The sequence below is a fragment of the Callorhinchus milii genome, unplaced genomic scaffold (assembly GCF_018977255.1).
Source record: "Callorhinchus milii isolate IMCB2004 unplaced genomic scaffold, IMCB_Cmil_1.0 Scaffold3, whole genome shotgun sequence".
NCBI lineage: Eukaryota > Metazoa > Chordata > Chondrichthyes > Chimaeriformes > Callorhinchidae > Callorhinchus > Callorhinchus milii.
Window position 1 is genome coordinate 8,352,728 of NW_024704744.1, and position 15,977 is coordinate 8,368,704.

At 44.0% G+C, this 15,977-nt stretch overlaps 1 protein-coding gene across 5 annotated transcripts in view; it reads left to right on the forward strand.

Moving 5' to 3' along the window:
* Positions 1-15,977, forward strand: part of elovl5 (ELOVL fatty acid elongase 5) — a 63,471-nt gene that overhangs the window by 29,469 nt on the left and 18,025 nt on the right. For all 5 annotated transcript variants that reach the window (XM_007894052.2, XM_042332705.1, XM_042332706.1 and 2 more), the window contains 2 exons: positions 3,094-3,162; positions 15,260-15,447. In XM_007894052.2, coding sequence (XP_007892243.1) covers positions 3,105-3,162; positions 15,260-15,447 — 246 coding nt within the window. In that variant the 5' untranslated portion in view covers positions 3,094-3,104. The remainder of the gene's footprint in view (positions 1-3,093; positions 3,163-15,259; positions 15,448-15,977) is intronic.

The window sequence follows — 15,977 nt, forward strand, 5'->3', positions numbered from 1 at the left end:
GGAACTAGCCAAATACCTTAAAAAGAGGGGTATTGAGAAATGGGTAGGTAAATGGGTCTGAAACGGTTGCTCCTGAGGGAAGCCGGCACAGACACAATGGGCCAGATGGCCTTCTTCTACGCTGTGTGTGTCTGTGGTTTTACTGAGTTAATTTTATTTGGGAAAACATATTCTTGTCAACTCAATGGAGGGGGAGGAGTAAGAACAACACATTTATGCATTTTGGAAACCTTTGACATGGGAACTTAACACGTTGAAGAAACGCCTCACAGTAAAGTGTTTCTGTCTCTCCAAGATGCCACCTTAGTTTCTCTGGTAGCACTCTGACCTCTGGGTTAGCCCACAGTCCAAGCTGACTCTCCAATGCAGTTTTGGAGGAATGCTGCGTTGTCAGTGGTTCCATCCTTGATTGAGGCCCTGTCTGCCTGTTTAGGTGGATGTTAAAGATCCAATGACACTGATTGAAAAAGAAGGGAGTTTCTCCTGGTGTCCTGGCCAACAACCCCTAGATAGAATTGGTCATTTACTTCATGGCTGTTTGTAGGACGTTTCGTTGCTTTGATTGGCTATGGCATTTTGCAAATACACAGTGGCTAAACTTTACTGAGATGCGCTTTGAGATGTTTCGATGACGTGATAAAGTCCTACATCAAAGATTACCAAAATGCCTAGCCAGACAGTGATCTCAATGGCAAGCTATATGGTTTTAGCTATTTAGACCACAGTGGAGTCCTGTAGCTCAGTGGTTAGAGTAGTCGCTTTGCAAGCGAGAGACCTGAGTTCAATCCCAGACAGGGCAAAACCTTGGGCAAGTTTCCTTACTCCACACACCTAATAATAATCCCTCCAAAACCAAAAACAATAATAAATTGGTCATTTTCAATCTACGACTGTTTGTGGGACATTGCTGTTCGCAATTGGCTGCCGCGTTCGCCCACAAATATACAGTCAATTCACTTTACAGTATATTTCGTGAAGCGCTTTGGGACGTCTAGAAGCCGTGAAAAGCGCTATATCAAATGCAAGGATTATTATTATTATATCAGTACTTCAACGCACACTCTGGTGTCCCCAAGACTAGTCTCTTGCCAACCTGCGCCTAATACTTTCCGGAATTAGGTAAGCAGGATGCCTCCCTCCAGGGAGAGAGTGCGCATTCCATTCCAACAGTCTATCTCTGGGATTTCCATGTGCAGATGGGATGCGTGGAATTCTCAGCTTGGTTTGGATACTCTTAAACATGGTACTAAGTTTCCGCATGTGACAGACATCTGGCTGACCGGAAAGAAAAATGCGTAGACCAATTATTCTTACTCCTGCTCCCGTTTCTAGGAATAGATCAGGCAAAGCATTGAAAGTTTTTGTAAATATTGCTGATGTAGAATTCGCAACCGGAATAATGGAAAGGTTACTCTTAACCTAGAGTTGCACGGATAAGCAGAGCTTTGCATTGGGGATTTTTTTTGAAAAGTGAGTTTGGGTGCAATTATTCACAAATTCACAGAAAGTTTTTCAGCCCTGGCAACATTGTTATCAGCAAACTAGGTTCAAGGACTTTCAGCTTTACTTTTGGCAAAATGAATGATACTGTGAGATTCTACATAGAAGTTTTTTTTCTCACACATTGTGTTGTATCTCAAAGGATTTTTGGCTGGAAGTCAAAACAAGTTATTGCCAGCCTTGTACAGATAAAGGTGAGGTCATGTTTGGAGATTGTGTTCAGTATTGGGGCATCCAGTCTGTAAAAGGAGTTTAATCTGTTTGCAAGAATTCAGAGAAGAGTGATAAGGGTGATTCCAGGACCTCAATGACACGCAGCGAGATTTGCAGAGCTCAATTTATCTTCGTAGGAGAAAAGAAGATTGGAGGGGGAAGGGACTATTTAGAGAGAGGAGACGTACACGATAAATGATATTAATGTTGGTCTAGTATTTGACTTTGACTAGTTTTACGGAACTAGAGGGCACGGGTTCAAAATGAGCAAGATTGTGAGATTCTACATCAGAAGTTTTTTTTCTCCTCTCCCAAATTGAGTGGTCAGCATTTAGATTGTAGAACAGACACCCAGCAAAGGCAATTGATGTTTTCAATTAACTCCTTGAAAAGAAAATGGATAAATATCAGGGGCCCCAAATCCTCTTGATCTTTCTTAACCTTACAACTATTTAGTCTTAAATTTGGAATTCTTAAAATTCTTCATTTGGAGTCCTGTAGTGTAGTGATTAGAGCACTCGCCTCACAAGTTAGAGGACCTGGGTTTGATTCCCAGGCGGGGAAAAACCTTAGGCAAGTTTCCTTACTCCACTTGCCTCTGTTTACCTAGCAATAAGTAGGAACCCAGTTGTTAGTCAATTAGCGGATCGCTCACTGTGCGTAATAATCCCTTAAAAAAAAATAATTTTGTCAGTCAATCCACATCTGTTTGTGGGACACTGCTGTGCACAATTGGCTGCACGTTTCGCCCACAGAATATGCAATCAATTCACTTTACCTTATATTCTGTGAAGCGCTGTTTCAATGACGTGATAAGACGCTATATCAAATGCAAGGGTGAAATGTGTCAAAGACATGTTGACACCTGTCAAAGAGCTTCACAGAATATACTGCAAAATGGTATTGTGTACTGTGTTGGTGAAACGCAGCAGTCAATTATGCACAGCAGTGTCCCACAAACAGTTGTCGATTGACTGACCCAATTTTTTTTTTTGACGGATTATTACCCCCGTAAAGCGATCCGCCAATCGACTAACAAACGGGTTCCTACTTTCTGCTAGGCAAACGGAGGCGTGTAGAGTAAGGAAACTTGCCTAAGGTTTCATCCCGCCCTGGAATCGAAACCAAGTCCTTTCGCTAGCGAGGCAAGTCCTCTAACCACTGCACTACGGGACTCCATGCTCCATGCGACTCCATGTCCCAATGAGAGACAATAATCTCACATCAAAACTTGGAAACACGGTATAATTTCTTGCAGTAGTGAGGGGCTAAGTACAACGTGAGGTGCTGGACAGAACATGCACAGCCACTGAAATGTTAATACACGTTCTTTTGCATTGTGTTCTCATAATTTGTGTGATTTTTGTTTCCTTCCAACAGATTTTTACAAAATGGGATTCGCGGACCAGACATTAAATTCCTACTTTGATTCTTGGTTTGGACCAAGGGGTGAGTAGGAGTTAAAATCGTTGATAATTGCACGTGTTATTTTAATGCAGGACAAGTTAGCATTTCAGCTGTTCGCCAATGAATATTTTATCGCATTTTTCTGCATCCTTTATGATAATATTGCATCTGTTAAACATGACTCTTTAATGGACCAAATGACACTCACTCGAGGCAAATTTACGTTTCACTATGAGTAGGGGATAAATATCATCCTAAAATGCATGTTTCTTCAGCTGTGCAGCCATTCATTCTTCATACATTTTTAAACTTTAAACCCCCTAACTCAGCAATGACTCTTAAGAAAAGCGCAGCATGTTAGACGGATCCAATAAATGAATAATAAGACCTTATGAATTGTTTTCAGAAGGTCAGAGCGGTGGCACAGTGCCTTAGCAAAACAGTCAACTGCAGGGTGAGAGACATAGAATCTCGATGTCCCACTCACAGATTTCCATGGCTCGGCCATGCTTCCATTGGAAGGTGCTGGAAAATCCAATGGGAGGATGTCCCAAGGAGAGACGATAACTTAATTTCAAAAGAGGAAGAGGCCTGGGAGACATTCGGCCAATTACTTTGTAATCTATTGTGGGTTCACAACAAAGGTGAGGCGAAGAAAGAGAAAGTGTGCAACTATCAGAAAAAGAGCTCCAAAAATCTAATTTTACTGTCCTGGTAAGGGTGAATTCTCTTACACTGATGCACACAGGAAGAAAGTCTCAGTTAGTTCCTTGTGCTCCTCTCAGACTCGTGTTTCCTATTCTCCTCTTACCCAGGCAGGATGTTCCAATGCCTGCCATATACAGTGGAAGCCATTTTAGCCGGACGGCAGTTAACTTTGGATGCCGTGTAAATCGGCCAAAACGTCCGGCTCCAATTCAGTTGTATTCCCAGCCGTTTGAAATATGCCTGTTAATTCGGACAAAAATCCAGGCAATCCGGTTAAGAGAGCTTTGGTTAACCTCGGACACCACTTAAACTGGACAAAACGGTTTAAGTGGCTTCCACTGTATGTAGAATTTCTGTGCAGTGTTGCAGTAGTGTTCTTACAAACGGGATTAATTCATTTGTGGATGACCAGTTCATTTGAGGTCTTTCAATTTTACTATCGTTTTCACGATTACATTGATAAGCTAATGAGTTTTGTGTCTACAATACACTGATAAGATATCCATCTGTGAGTCTCACAAGTACAACTGCACGTAGGGGTGCGTGGCAGTGGTACAGAGTTGGACAATGTGGATGTTTATGGGCTGTCAATGCAGGATTAGAAATCAGCAGCTCCACAAAGAAGCATCTGAAGAATACATTGATATGCACAATGGTTCATCATACAATGTTACAAACCAAACCACAATCAGCATAAAGACTTGGTGAGTGAGGACTGGACACACCACGTAAAGAAGGATATGTGGGGTGAGATCTGGTGTAGGACGCCTGCTTTATTTTACCATTCCTAACAGAAGGACGTATCGAAACGCTTCACATGATTTGCTGTAAAGTGTGGCGACTGTTTAGTTGTAGAGGAACACAGCAGCCAATTTGCGCGCAGCAAAATCCCACAAACCACCACGAAGCGAGTGACTAATTTTATTTGGGCGATTAATGGCCTTGAGACAAAGCGGGAGAAATTCCCTTCTCTTCAGATAGTGGCACAGGATCTTTAACATCCACCTGAACATGCAGACGGGATCGCGGTTTTTCGGGCTCATACGTAGGACGGCATCTCTAACATATCCCCAGCGCTGCGTTGGAGTGGATTTGAGTCTGTGGTCTGTAATGGCTGCACCGGGTATATCTTTACTCACTGGGCTGTGGGAGGAGGTCAAAGTTGGTTATTTTAAATAGATGTATGGTCTGACCCTGGTGAACGAAGCTGTTCCCGGGGAACACTGGAAGGATTAGTTTGAATCGTAAAAGGGGTCAATAAAGCGCTCAAACAGCAAAACCGCAGAGCAAAAAATTGGCAGAAAAGTGTCTCAGGATGTAGGGAGTGTCTCCAGCAAGGAATCCTGTGTAGCCTCAGCCATCTCGGGTCGCAGCTGAGATCTCGTGAGACACAAAGCTCTTTTATCTGCTGTGAAGATTACATGATATTTTTTTCTCCCCAAAGGAGCAGAGCTCCCATAGCAGCATTACAAAGACACTCTTCCCTAAGTCCCTCGCTCTCTGCTTTCAGAACCATCTGCCACTTGATCGCTTTGACTGTGCCTTTGGCCAACTCCCTCCTACCCCTCCACCGTCCCCCCCGTCCCCCCCACTCAAAAAAAACACACACACTCCACCTCCTTCTTCACTCAGGAGCCCTCTCCACTCCGTCTCCGTAAAGCACTTTGAGGCATTTTCCTGCATGGAAGCGCCCAAGTTAAGTGCAAATTATTATTTGTGTGTGTTTCGCCCAAAAATATACAGTCAATTCACTTTACGGTATATCCTGTGAAGTGGTTTGACGTGATAAGGCGCTATATCAAAGGCAAGGATTATTATTATTTGATGATGCTGATGTTTATTATTGTTTGGGGAAAAAACAATGAATGGAGGTTAGGATAGGTGGGGTTGCAGCACAGGCTCGATGGGCCAAATCACAGCCTTCTGCCCTGTAAATTTCCACGATTCATTGAAAAGACAAGAGAGCAAATGGAAAGCAGACAATACCACAAACTGTCCCTGCAGGCACACAGGGTTTTGGATGTTGCGAACTTCAATCCCACAGCACCACAGCTATGAAAGCGGTTCCCTCCCACAAATGAATGCATTTGAAAAAAAGGCTTACCTCAGCTGTTTAATACACTAGAGGCTTAAACTGATGCCTCCTTTTCAACTGCACCTAAAAACATCCCGGTTTGTAAAAGCCAGCAGTGGGTCTTTTAGTTTATATTTGCTGAAGCAAATTACTTCAAAGCTTATTACCCCCACCCCCTTTAAATTGGACCCTCCTTTTTGACTTGTTTCCCTTGCAAACAAACTTTAATAATATTAATAATAATAATCCTTGCATTTGATATATAGCACCTTATCACATCGTTGAGATGTCACAACGCGCTTCACAGAATATACACAGAGTAAAGTGACTTGACTGTAAAGTGAAGAAACCCTTACAAAAACCTTACAAAGGAGTGTGAAAGGTGAATTATTTGTAACTCGTTTGCAGAGATGGAAAGCCGACCTGAAAGCGTGGAGACGTGCATCCACAATTATTTCTGCCACAGGGGGAGAGGACTAAGGCGTTTTCTCAGTTCCCCTGTGCGTTTGCTATGTGTGTTTGTGGAAGCAGTTTCTCAATATTACATTTATTTTTTTATAGCACATTCTGTTCTATCCTCCCTCTCACCCAACACGTTTGTTTGACTGTTGTAATCATTTCGACGAAAATTACTGAGTAACAGGCAAGCTGTTTAACCTTCTTTTCTCTCCACAAACCCCCCTCCTTTGAAACTAGTGGTTTCACAAATTTCCCTTTGTCCTTTTTTAAAAAGTCTTCTGCAAACATTCAGCAGTGGAAACCTTTCAATTACTTCTGCCTTTTTTCCTATGACATACTTCCCTGCATGTCGTAATCTTTTCCTGTTTCACTGATGTATGTCAGTGTAAAGTCTGAATCATCTGAATCTGGGTGAGGTTTACCAAATGTACTGCTTTCTGCCTGCTCACATGACTGCGCTAGCGGCTGGCGGCTGGCTTTGCTCAGCACTGTTATTTATTCCAGTTCAGTTTTTTCCACTGTTTAGAGGGGGTGGTCCCCAGGGTGTTGTTCAACCAACTAACAAGCGGCACTCTGGAGAAAAACAGCCGTTACCTGTTTGCTACCTGCAATTTATAATGACCGCTGCAAACCATACAGATCTCTCACCTCCCACTTGGTGGTAAAGGAAATTTCATTTCCTCCCTTCTCAACACGCATTCATTGCCCTCATGAATAACTTCATGTGGCATCTCATGCATTTCGCCCGCAAAATACACAGTCAATTCACTTAACAGTATATCCTGTGAAGCGCTTTGAGACGTCTCAACAACGTGATGAGGCGCTATGTCAAATGCAAGGATTATTATTATTGCTGCTGCATATACTACCTCACCCATTGCCCCATGGGCCACCTCACACAATGCCACATGTACTGTCTCATCCATTTTTCAACGCACCATCTTATGCATTGCCCTATGCACCATTTGTTGGCGGAGTAAAACCTTAAGCGAGTTTCCTTACTCCACACGCCTCTATCTACCCAGCAGTAAGTAGGAACCCAGTTGTTACTCAATTGGCAGATTGCTTTCCGGGGAGTAATAATCCCTTCAAAAATAATTTGGTCACTCAATCCACGACTGTTTGTGGGACACTGCTGTGCACAATTGGCTGCCGGGTTTGGCCGACAAAACACACAGACAATCAATCCACTTTACAGTATATTCTGTGAAGCTCTTTGAGATGTCTCAATGACGTGGTAAAACGCTATATCAAATGTCAGGATTATTATTATTATCGCTTTCATTGCCTTATGTGTTACCTCCTGTATCGCACCATGCACCACCCCATGCGATTGTTCTCTCCAACAATGTCCCCAGAAGCAGCAATGAAATGAACAGTTATTATGTCTGTTTTTTTTGGTAAATTTAGGTGACGGAGAAGGGTGGGGGGGATTGAATTTATATCCACCTTTGTTAGTTGCATGCTGTCTGAATTTCACATTACTCTCAAATATCAGTTCCCTTCGAAATCTTCGACTACCCTTCCCAGCCCTCACTTGAATGCCTGGCAAAGGACTCATCACCGCACATGCATTCTCTTCCTGCATTCACAAAACTCTGTAGTACAACAATGATGATACTTTATAGTATTTACATTGCGCCCCTCATGCTGTGTAGCATTGCAGGGCATTTAAAAATAGCGTGGTTTGACATGCAGTTAGTTAGTGCTGGCATTTCAGTGAATTTGTACCTCTCAGATTTATCCTAGAAATACTATAAGTGGTGTCTTGTAGCTCAGCGATTCGCCTGCTCGCCTCGCAAGAAGAGAACCCGGATTTGATACCCTGACGGCGAAACATTAAGCAAGGTTCCTTTTGCTTTCTGGGGCAAATAAGCTCTCCAAAAAAAAAATATGATCGCTCAATCCACGACTGTTTGTGGGACGCTGCTGTGTGCGATTGGTTACCGCGTTTCGCCCACAACCGACACAACCGAGTCACTTTATGACATATAAAGTAATCTGCAAAGTGCTTTGAAAATTCTCAGCGACGTGATAGGGCGCCATATCAAATGCAAGGATTATTATTATGGAAGAAGCTTCGATGTAGAAAAAAACATTTGCCCCATTGTACCTGTTCGGTCTCTGTGAAAGAGTTATCCGTTCAGGCCCATTCTCCTGCCCCTTTCCCCCTCCCTACCCTTTATAATTTTCCCTTTCAGATATCCGTCTTAATTTTCCCTTTCAAAACGTATATGGATTCTGCTTCAAACACAGTTCTGGGTAGGGCATTCCATGTTCTATCAACCCTGTTTGTGTGTGTTTTAAAAAAAAAGTTCTCCTACCATTACCCTTTGCTCTTTTGGTTATTATCTGAAATCCTTGCCTCTAGGCCCTGTGTAAGTGGCTTACATATGTGGAACTCACATTGTGATATTGGATACCCTTAAGCAGAGCAATGGATTTCCTCATGTGTCAGACACCCAGATGACCAAAAAAAAAACCTATGACTGTAGTTACTGACACAGCGGAAATCATTTCTCCCTGTTTACGTCATCGAAACCTCTCATATTAAAATCCTCTGTCAGGTCTCCTCTCAACGTTCAAGTAAACACCACCTGTTTTAAGTTGCTGGGCTAGAATTACTTTGCTACCCCTGCTCACCCAGTCATACGTTACCCAGTGCGAGAGAGGCTGTCACTTTGTGGACTTTGTGAGCATCTGTTCTGATTTCCCACCAATCCGCAAGCGCTCCGAGACAATGACAACTTGCATTTATATAGCGTCACTCACACAGGGTAGCGTCCCAGAGACTCTCCGAGACTCTGCCCCTCGTTTCAATATAAATGCGAGTTGCTGATCTCTGATTTCTGGTTTCGGCCTCGTGCTTGTCCCTCATGCCTTCCATCCTTCCATCGGTGGCCGCTCTTTCAGCCACAACGCCCCGAAACTCTGGAACACTCTCCCTCAATCCCCCTGTCTTGCCCCATCCTTCCCCACATGCAGGTCTCTTCAGGTGCATGGTAAAGATCCCGTGATATCTTCAAGTCCTTCCTCTTTGACTGTACCTATGATCGCTTCCTCCCGGCATAGTCCTCCGCCACTGTCAAGTGCTCTGGGACCCTACCCTGCTTTACGCAGCGGGTTTCAGCAAGAGACTAAGTACGTGTCACAAGCCTAGCCCAGAATCTCCTACTCTCCCCTGCCAATCCTCAGTTCCAGCGTTAATCCAGCGCTGATTTCAGTAAAATAGGGTGGACCACATCCTCTGAAACTGGCACTTCACATGTCCCCATACCCTTCCGAAACAAACCTTCTGAGCTGCATCCTTTCACAATGTGTCAGCTCCAGTGTAACCTCTTCACCAGAACAAGTCTTAACCTCCCCAAAAGACACACTGACTCATCATCATCATAATAATAATAATAATCCTGGCATTTTTTATAGCACATTTACCCTCAAAATGTTTCAATGCACTATCGCAGAGTGCATTTGCCCGTGTACATTCCTGAGTTTTGGTTATTTTTGGCTCCAACCTCCTATTTGTCCTTTGTGCCCTTTGTCCTATCGTTGGTGGACGTGCCTTCAGCCACTATCCTCTGAAATTCTGGAACTCTCTCTCTCAATCCCTCCTCCTTGCACCCTTCCCACTTTCAAATCCGGCCCAAAGACCTTCCTTTTTGATCGTGCTTAAGGTCACCTTCTCCCCTCACCGGCTCAGGGTCAGATTCCACCACGTCAAGTGCTCCGGGACTCTACCCTAAGTGAAGGGTACTATATAAATGCAAGTTACTGTTGCTGTACATGTCGACAAAGGGGCAGGCAGGCAGGCCCCACAAATAACCATGAAGTGACCGTTATCTGGGAGATTGTCTGGGAGATTTATCAGGGAGGTTGTTGGCTCGGGACACTGGAAGAAAGAAACTTGGTTAATGATCTCATGGCCAGAGAAAACCTGTGAGGCAATGAGATTCACATCAAACTCAAAAGTGCACTAAGTACAATATCCTGGGCATGGAGGAGTTAAATGCCATTTCCCTTGTAGAGAGGCAGCACTTAATCACTTAGACGCATCCCTCCCCCCACCTCCGCCCGCAAAAAAATGTCTGTTGTCTTATGGTAACGCATGAAGCAGTTGATGTTGATAATCTGTAACGTGAAGAGATTTCATATTTATAGAATAGCACACTGACAGTTTCACTGCTTCACCGTCTCACAATAGGATTTCTTGCACATTGTTGGAACCAACGGGATGTTTCATAACAGATTCAGTATTTAGTAAAATCTGTGTTATCCCAGCCACCACCCCCACCCCCTTCCCCACCACCACCCTCAGTCTTGGTTGCAACTCATAATGGAGCCCTGTCGCGTAATGGTTAGAGCATTCACCTCGCTAGCGAGAGGACCCGGGGTTCGATTCCCGGGTGGGGCAAACCTTAGGCCTAACTCTTAAGTTTCCTTACTCGACACATCTCTGTTTACCTAGTAGTAAGCTGGGGACGTGGTTGCTAATCGATTGGCGGATCGCTTTCCGAGGGTAATAATCACTCAAAAGCAAAATTTAATCCACAACTGTTTGTGGGACACTGCTGTGCACTATTGGCTACAACTTATCACCCACAAAATACACAGTCAATCCACTTTACAACATATTTTATGAAGCGCTTTGAGATGTCTCAACGACATGATAAGGTGTTGTCAAATCCAAGGGTTATTATTATTAATAATAATGGGTGGTCGCAAAGCCTGCTTTCAACATTTGGTACCCCAGCTTGGGTTTCCTCTTTAAAGCAGTACCATTTCATTACCCTGATCCTATAATAGGTAATTAATTCCTGATTCATCGTGTACTGATTGAGTTATGCTGCTATAATAATAATCCTTGCATTTGATACAGCACCTTTGACATCAGGAGGACATCTCAAAGTGCTTCACAGGATTTACTGAATATTGACTGTGTAGGGAAACCAATAGTGGCAGCCAGTTTGTGCACAGCAGTGTCCCAGCAAACAGCCATGGGGTGAATGACTGATATTATATGGGGGAATGTTGGCCAGGACTCCGGGAACTCCCTTCTCTTTTTGAATAAGGCTGCAAGGTCTTTAATGTTCACCTGAACAGGTAGATGGGATTTTGGTTTAACATTTGCACCTCCACAGTGCACAGCTCCCCCAGCAGTGTATTGGACGATCAGTCACTACACTTTACAGTATATTCTGTGAAGCTCTTTGCAACATCTCAACGACGTGATAAGGTGCTATATCAAATGCAAGGATGATTATTATTATTATCAGCCTAGACTCAAAGAGTTCAAAGTCCCAATGAAGGGCTTGAACTCACAACATCCTGACTCCCATGAAGCTGCAATGATACGTTGCTCTTTGCAATTAGGAAGTGATGACAATAGTGGTGTTTTCAGAGCCATGATTCTTACTCAAATCATTGGGTTCGTTGGGGGAGGGGAGAAGATAGATGCCAGTCTTTCATAGTAGACGACAAAATATGACGTCTTAAATCAAATTCCAGAACGGGTTCCAATTGAATCAAATCTTTGATGAAAGTATATTTTCACCTCCATTGCTTTCATCCCTAGACCAATTTGGAGCTGGAAACTGGAATTTTTTTTAACTTCCCGTTTCTGGCTCTTTGATAAAAATTCCCTTTGTTTTTGTGTGGGGTGAGGGGGTGGGAAAGGGAGATTTATTGGAGTGCTCAAGAGCTTTGAAGGTTTACATCTACTATGAGAAGTTTGACTACAAGACCATTATCCTAGGAGAATCATTCTATCAACGTTGGCCCAATGGAGGAACTAACAGGCTCTGACTTCCCTACAGTTTCTCCAAAGCTGCTAGCAGAGCTCAGCACAGATGTTGAGAAACGGACCCCAATCCCTGAGTATGAACAATGCCCAGGTGAAATGACGTGATAAGGCACTATATCAAATGTAAAGATTATTATTATTGGGTAAAGTCCAGGGAAGGAATAAGGTCTGAGTTCTGGTCGGAACAACCTTCTCATTCATTGTAATGAATGAATGCGATTTACCATTATAGGTACTTGATCTTTCTGAGAGAAGGCTGAATCGATTTGCCTCGTCTGCAATTATACTGCAAAGGATGAGTGAGCAAGCGTTAAAAATATTGGAGGAAAGAAATGAGGAATTGAAGGTTGAATGTGCACCTTTTAGAAATACAGAATCCCTTTGATGAGAAGCTCAATCTAGTGCTAGCAAGAAAACGTCAAAAGCTACATCACACCTTCTGTTCACATTCCGAATTTTGGTCTCAATAGTTGAGTGGTATCATTTTTTTTCTATATACGTAAATTTGTACTTCCTGAAACAAAATGATCTGGTACTTGTCTGAATTATCGGCCTACCATCAAGCACCTCAACACGTTTAATGTAAAGATTGTATGTTTTTTCATTGAACGCAGAAGGCAATTTGCGCGCAGGAATGACCCACAAACAGCCATGAAAGAAATGAACGACCAGTTTTATTTGGAGGATTTTTTGTCAAGATACCGGGAGAAACTCCCTTCTCTGTGTGACTAGTGCCACGTGGGATCATTAACATCCACCTCTATTCTCTGGATCTCTATTCAACATGTCATCCGAAGGACATCTCTCCTGAAGGACAGCACCTCCGACAATGCAACACCAAGCCAGGACAGCATTAGAGTGACAGCCTTGACTGTGAGCTCAGAGTGCTGATATGGAGCTTGAACCCGCGAATGTCAACAGTGCATTTAAGAGGAAGCTCGATCCATACATTAGAGAGAAGGGAATAAAAAGAGAAGCACGGGAGGAGGCTAGAGAGGATTGGGATGGAGAGAGGCTCATGTGTAATGTAAACACCTCCATGAACTAGTAGGCCGAATGGCTTCTTTCATTGCTGTAGCTACTATGTCATTTATCTAAAACAAAGTAAGCTGTAAGCTTTGCAGCTTTAGCAGTATCCCAATATCCAAGATAATATTAATAATCCTAACATTTGGCATAGCAGCGTTCACATCAGAAAGACCTCTCAAAGTGCTTCAAAGGATATACTACACAGTAATAATAATAAATAATAATCCTTGTATTTGATATAGAGACTTATCAAGTCGTTGAGATGTCTAAAAGCGCTTCAGGGGATATACTGTAAAGTGGATTGACTGTTTTTTGTGGGCAAAACACGCAGTCAGTTAGTTCCACAAACAGCCATTGGATTGAGTGACCAATTTTTAAAGTAGTGACAGGATATTTTGTAGGCGAACCAGACACGGGAATTTTCATGTGTAGGTGGCATACTTTTGTGGATCTCTCAGTCTGTTTTGGATACTCATAAGCATGGCAATGGGTTTCCACAGGAGTCAGACACCCAGCTGACAAAAAAATAAATGAGCAAGAAGCCTCACATCTCTGTTGAAATTTCTTTGATTAACAATAACAACTTGAATGTCAATTTGCTATGTCAAATTGCCCCTCGCACAGGATAGCGTTCCAGTGTTTCTGACAGTGGTGGAGCACGATGCGAGCTGGGGGGAGGGGGAGGTGACCATAGGCTCGGTCGAATAGGAAGGTCTTCAGGCGTGACCTGAAAATGGGGAAGGAAGGGGCAAGACGGAGGGATAGAGGAAGACTGTTTGAAATTTCGGAGCGCAATGGCTGAAAGTGCGGCCGCCAATGGTGGAACGGAGGGCGCGAGGGACATTAATTAAATATCTTACTTCATAATTACAGATTGACAGCTATAAACTAATAGTGCGCCCTTTCCTGTAGGGAAAAAGAAGGGAGCAGTGTGCATCCTTTGTTGTTTGAGATGCTCCGTACAACGTTGCCAGTTTGCCTGTGTTGGACAATTTCCTCTCAGATGCTGTGCAGCGAAGTGAAAAACGTGTTGCCTAGCTGTGGTCAGCAGAGCATTGAACCGTACCGATTTGCTTAATGCCAGGGAATTAAGGTTTAGTCAGTCTGTAGATTAGATAATGGCCATTTTTCAGTCCATTAAGAGCACTGTATAAAAAAAAGGGTTTATTTTCACTGGGGTGCGTTAATGTGTTCAGTGTTGCACAGCTGTTTCGAGTGAAATATTGTTATTATGCTGTGAGTTTTCCAAGCGGTTTCCCAATTTGTGGTAAAAGATAATGCTGAGCTGCAACCTATTTCTTACATGTCACAAAACATGTTAAGCCCTCCCTGACGCGTAATGCTGTGTGTGTCATCTCCCAGCGTACTTTGGAAGCTAAGCACATTTTTTAAATGCTTAGCTACAATTGTAAACACTGCTCGACTTGAACGCATTGGTGAAGAGTTGTTACATCTCGGCTCGGCCACGCCAACTCCCTCCTTGTCGGCCTCCCCAACTCTTCCCCCCACAAGCTGCAGATCATTCAGAACTCTGCAGCTTGGGTCCTCTCCCGCACCAGGCTCTGTGACCCCATCACCCCCACCCTCGTCCGACTCCGCTGGCTCCCCATCCCCCAGAGGATGGACTTCAAAATCCTCGTCCTCACTTTCAAAGCCCTCCATGGCCTTGCCCCCTCCTACCTCTGTGACCTGCTAACACCATTATCGACCTGCCTGCTCACTCCGCTCAGCAGGCTCCAGCCTCCTCCACTTTCCCCGCCCGGCCTGACCCATCATCAGCAGTCATGCCTTCAGCCTCTTTCCCCCACCCTTTGGAACTCCTTCTCCTTGGTCCCTTCCTTGCCTCCTTCAAGGCACGTCTCAAGACCCTCCTCTTCGACCCTGCCTTCGGTCACCCTCCTATCCCTACCCTCCCTGCCCTCCGCCCCTCCTGATCCCAACCCCCAGCTTGGGACCAAATCCTTGACTGTCCGGTGCCTTGGGACATCCTCCCGACATGAAAGGTGTTACACCAATGTAATCTGTTGTTATTATTGTTGTTCTAACGTGAATTTTTTCTCTTGTTCCAGATCCCAGAGTTGAGGGTTTTTTACTTCTAGATAATTATCCCCCGACCTTTCTACTCACTCTCATATACCTCTTCGTGGTCTGGGCTGGACCAAAGTACATGAAGAACAAGGCACCTGTGTCTTGCAGGGGAACACTAGTGGTGTATAACATTGGATTAACGCTCCTATCCTTATACATGTTTTATGAGGTGAGAAGTATGTGAAAGTGCACGTCAATTTCACTAAATGAATTTCATCACGGTTTGCTTTTCTCTCTTGTTGTCTGTCCAGTTCCCATAGGAACTGATCCTCATGTTAATGTGCGTTGCATGAATCATTTGGTGTGTGTGGGGGGAGGGGGAGAGAGGGGAGTAATGCATTGCCTTTGCGTGGAAGTGACCCATCCAGGTCAGGAAGGTCTCTAGCTGTGACCCCTGGTCTGTAGTGAGTCAGCTAATCTCAGTCAGAGGCACCAGAGAGGAATGCACTAATTGGCTTTGGTGTCGTCGTTCAGCTCTCCCCCTTCCCCCCGCCACTCCCCCAACCCTCATCCCAAGCAAAAGCAGCCAAGGTTCCCATTCCTAATTGTTGTCCAATTGCAAGCGCTGGGGTGTGGATATTGAGCGAGTTCAGCATCAGGCTTCTACTGTGACGCTGTCTGCTGTGAAATAGCCCAGTGACTGACGTGCGTTGTCTGAGTATGACGCCTGTAAATAAACAATCGCTATCTGGGCAGTAT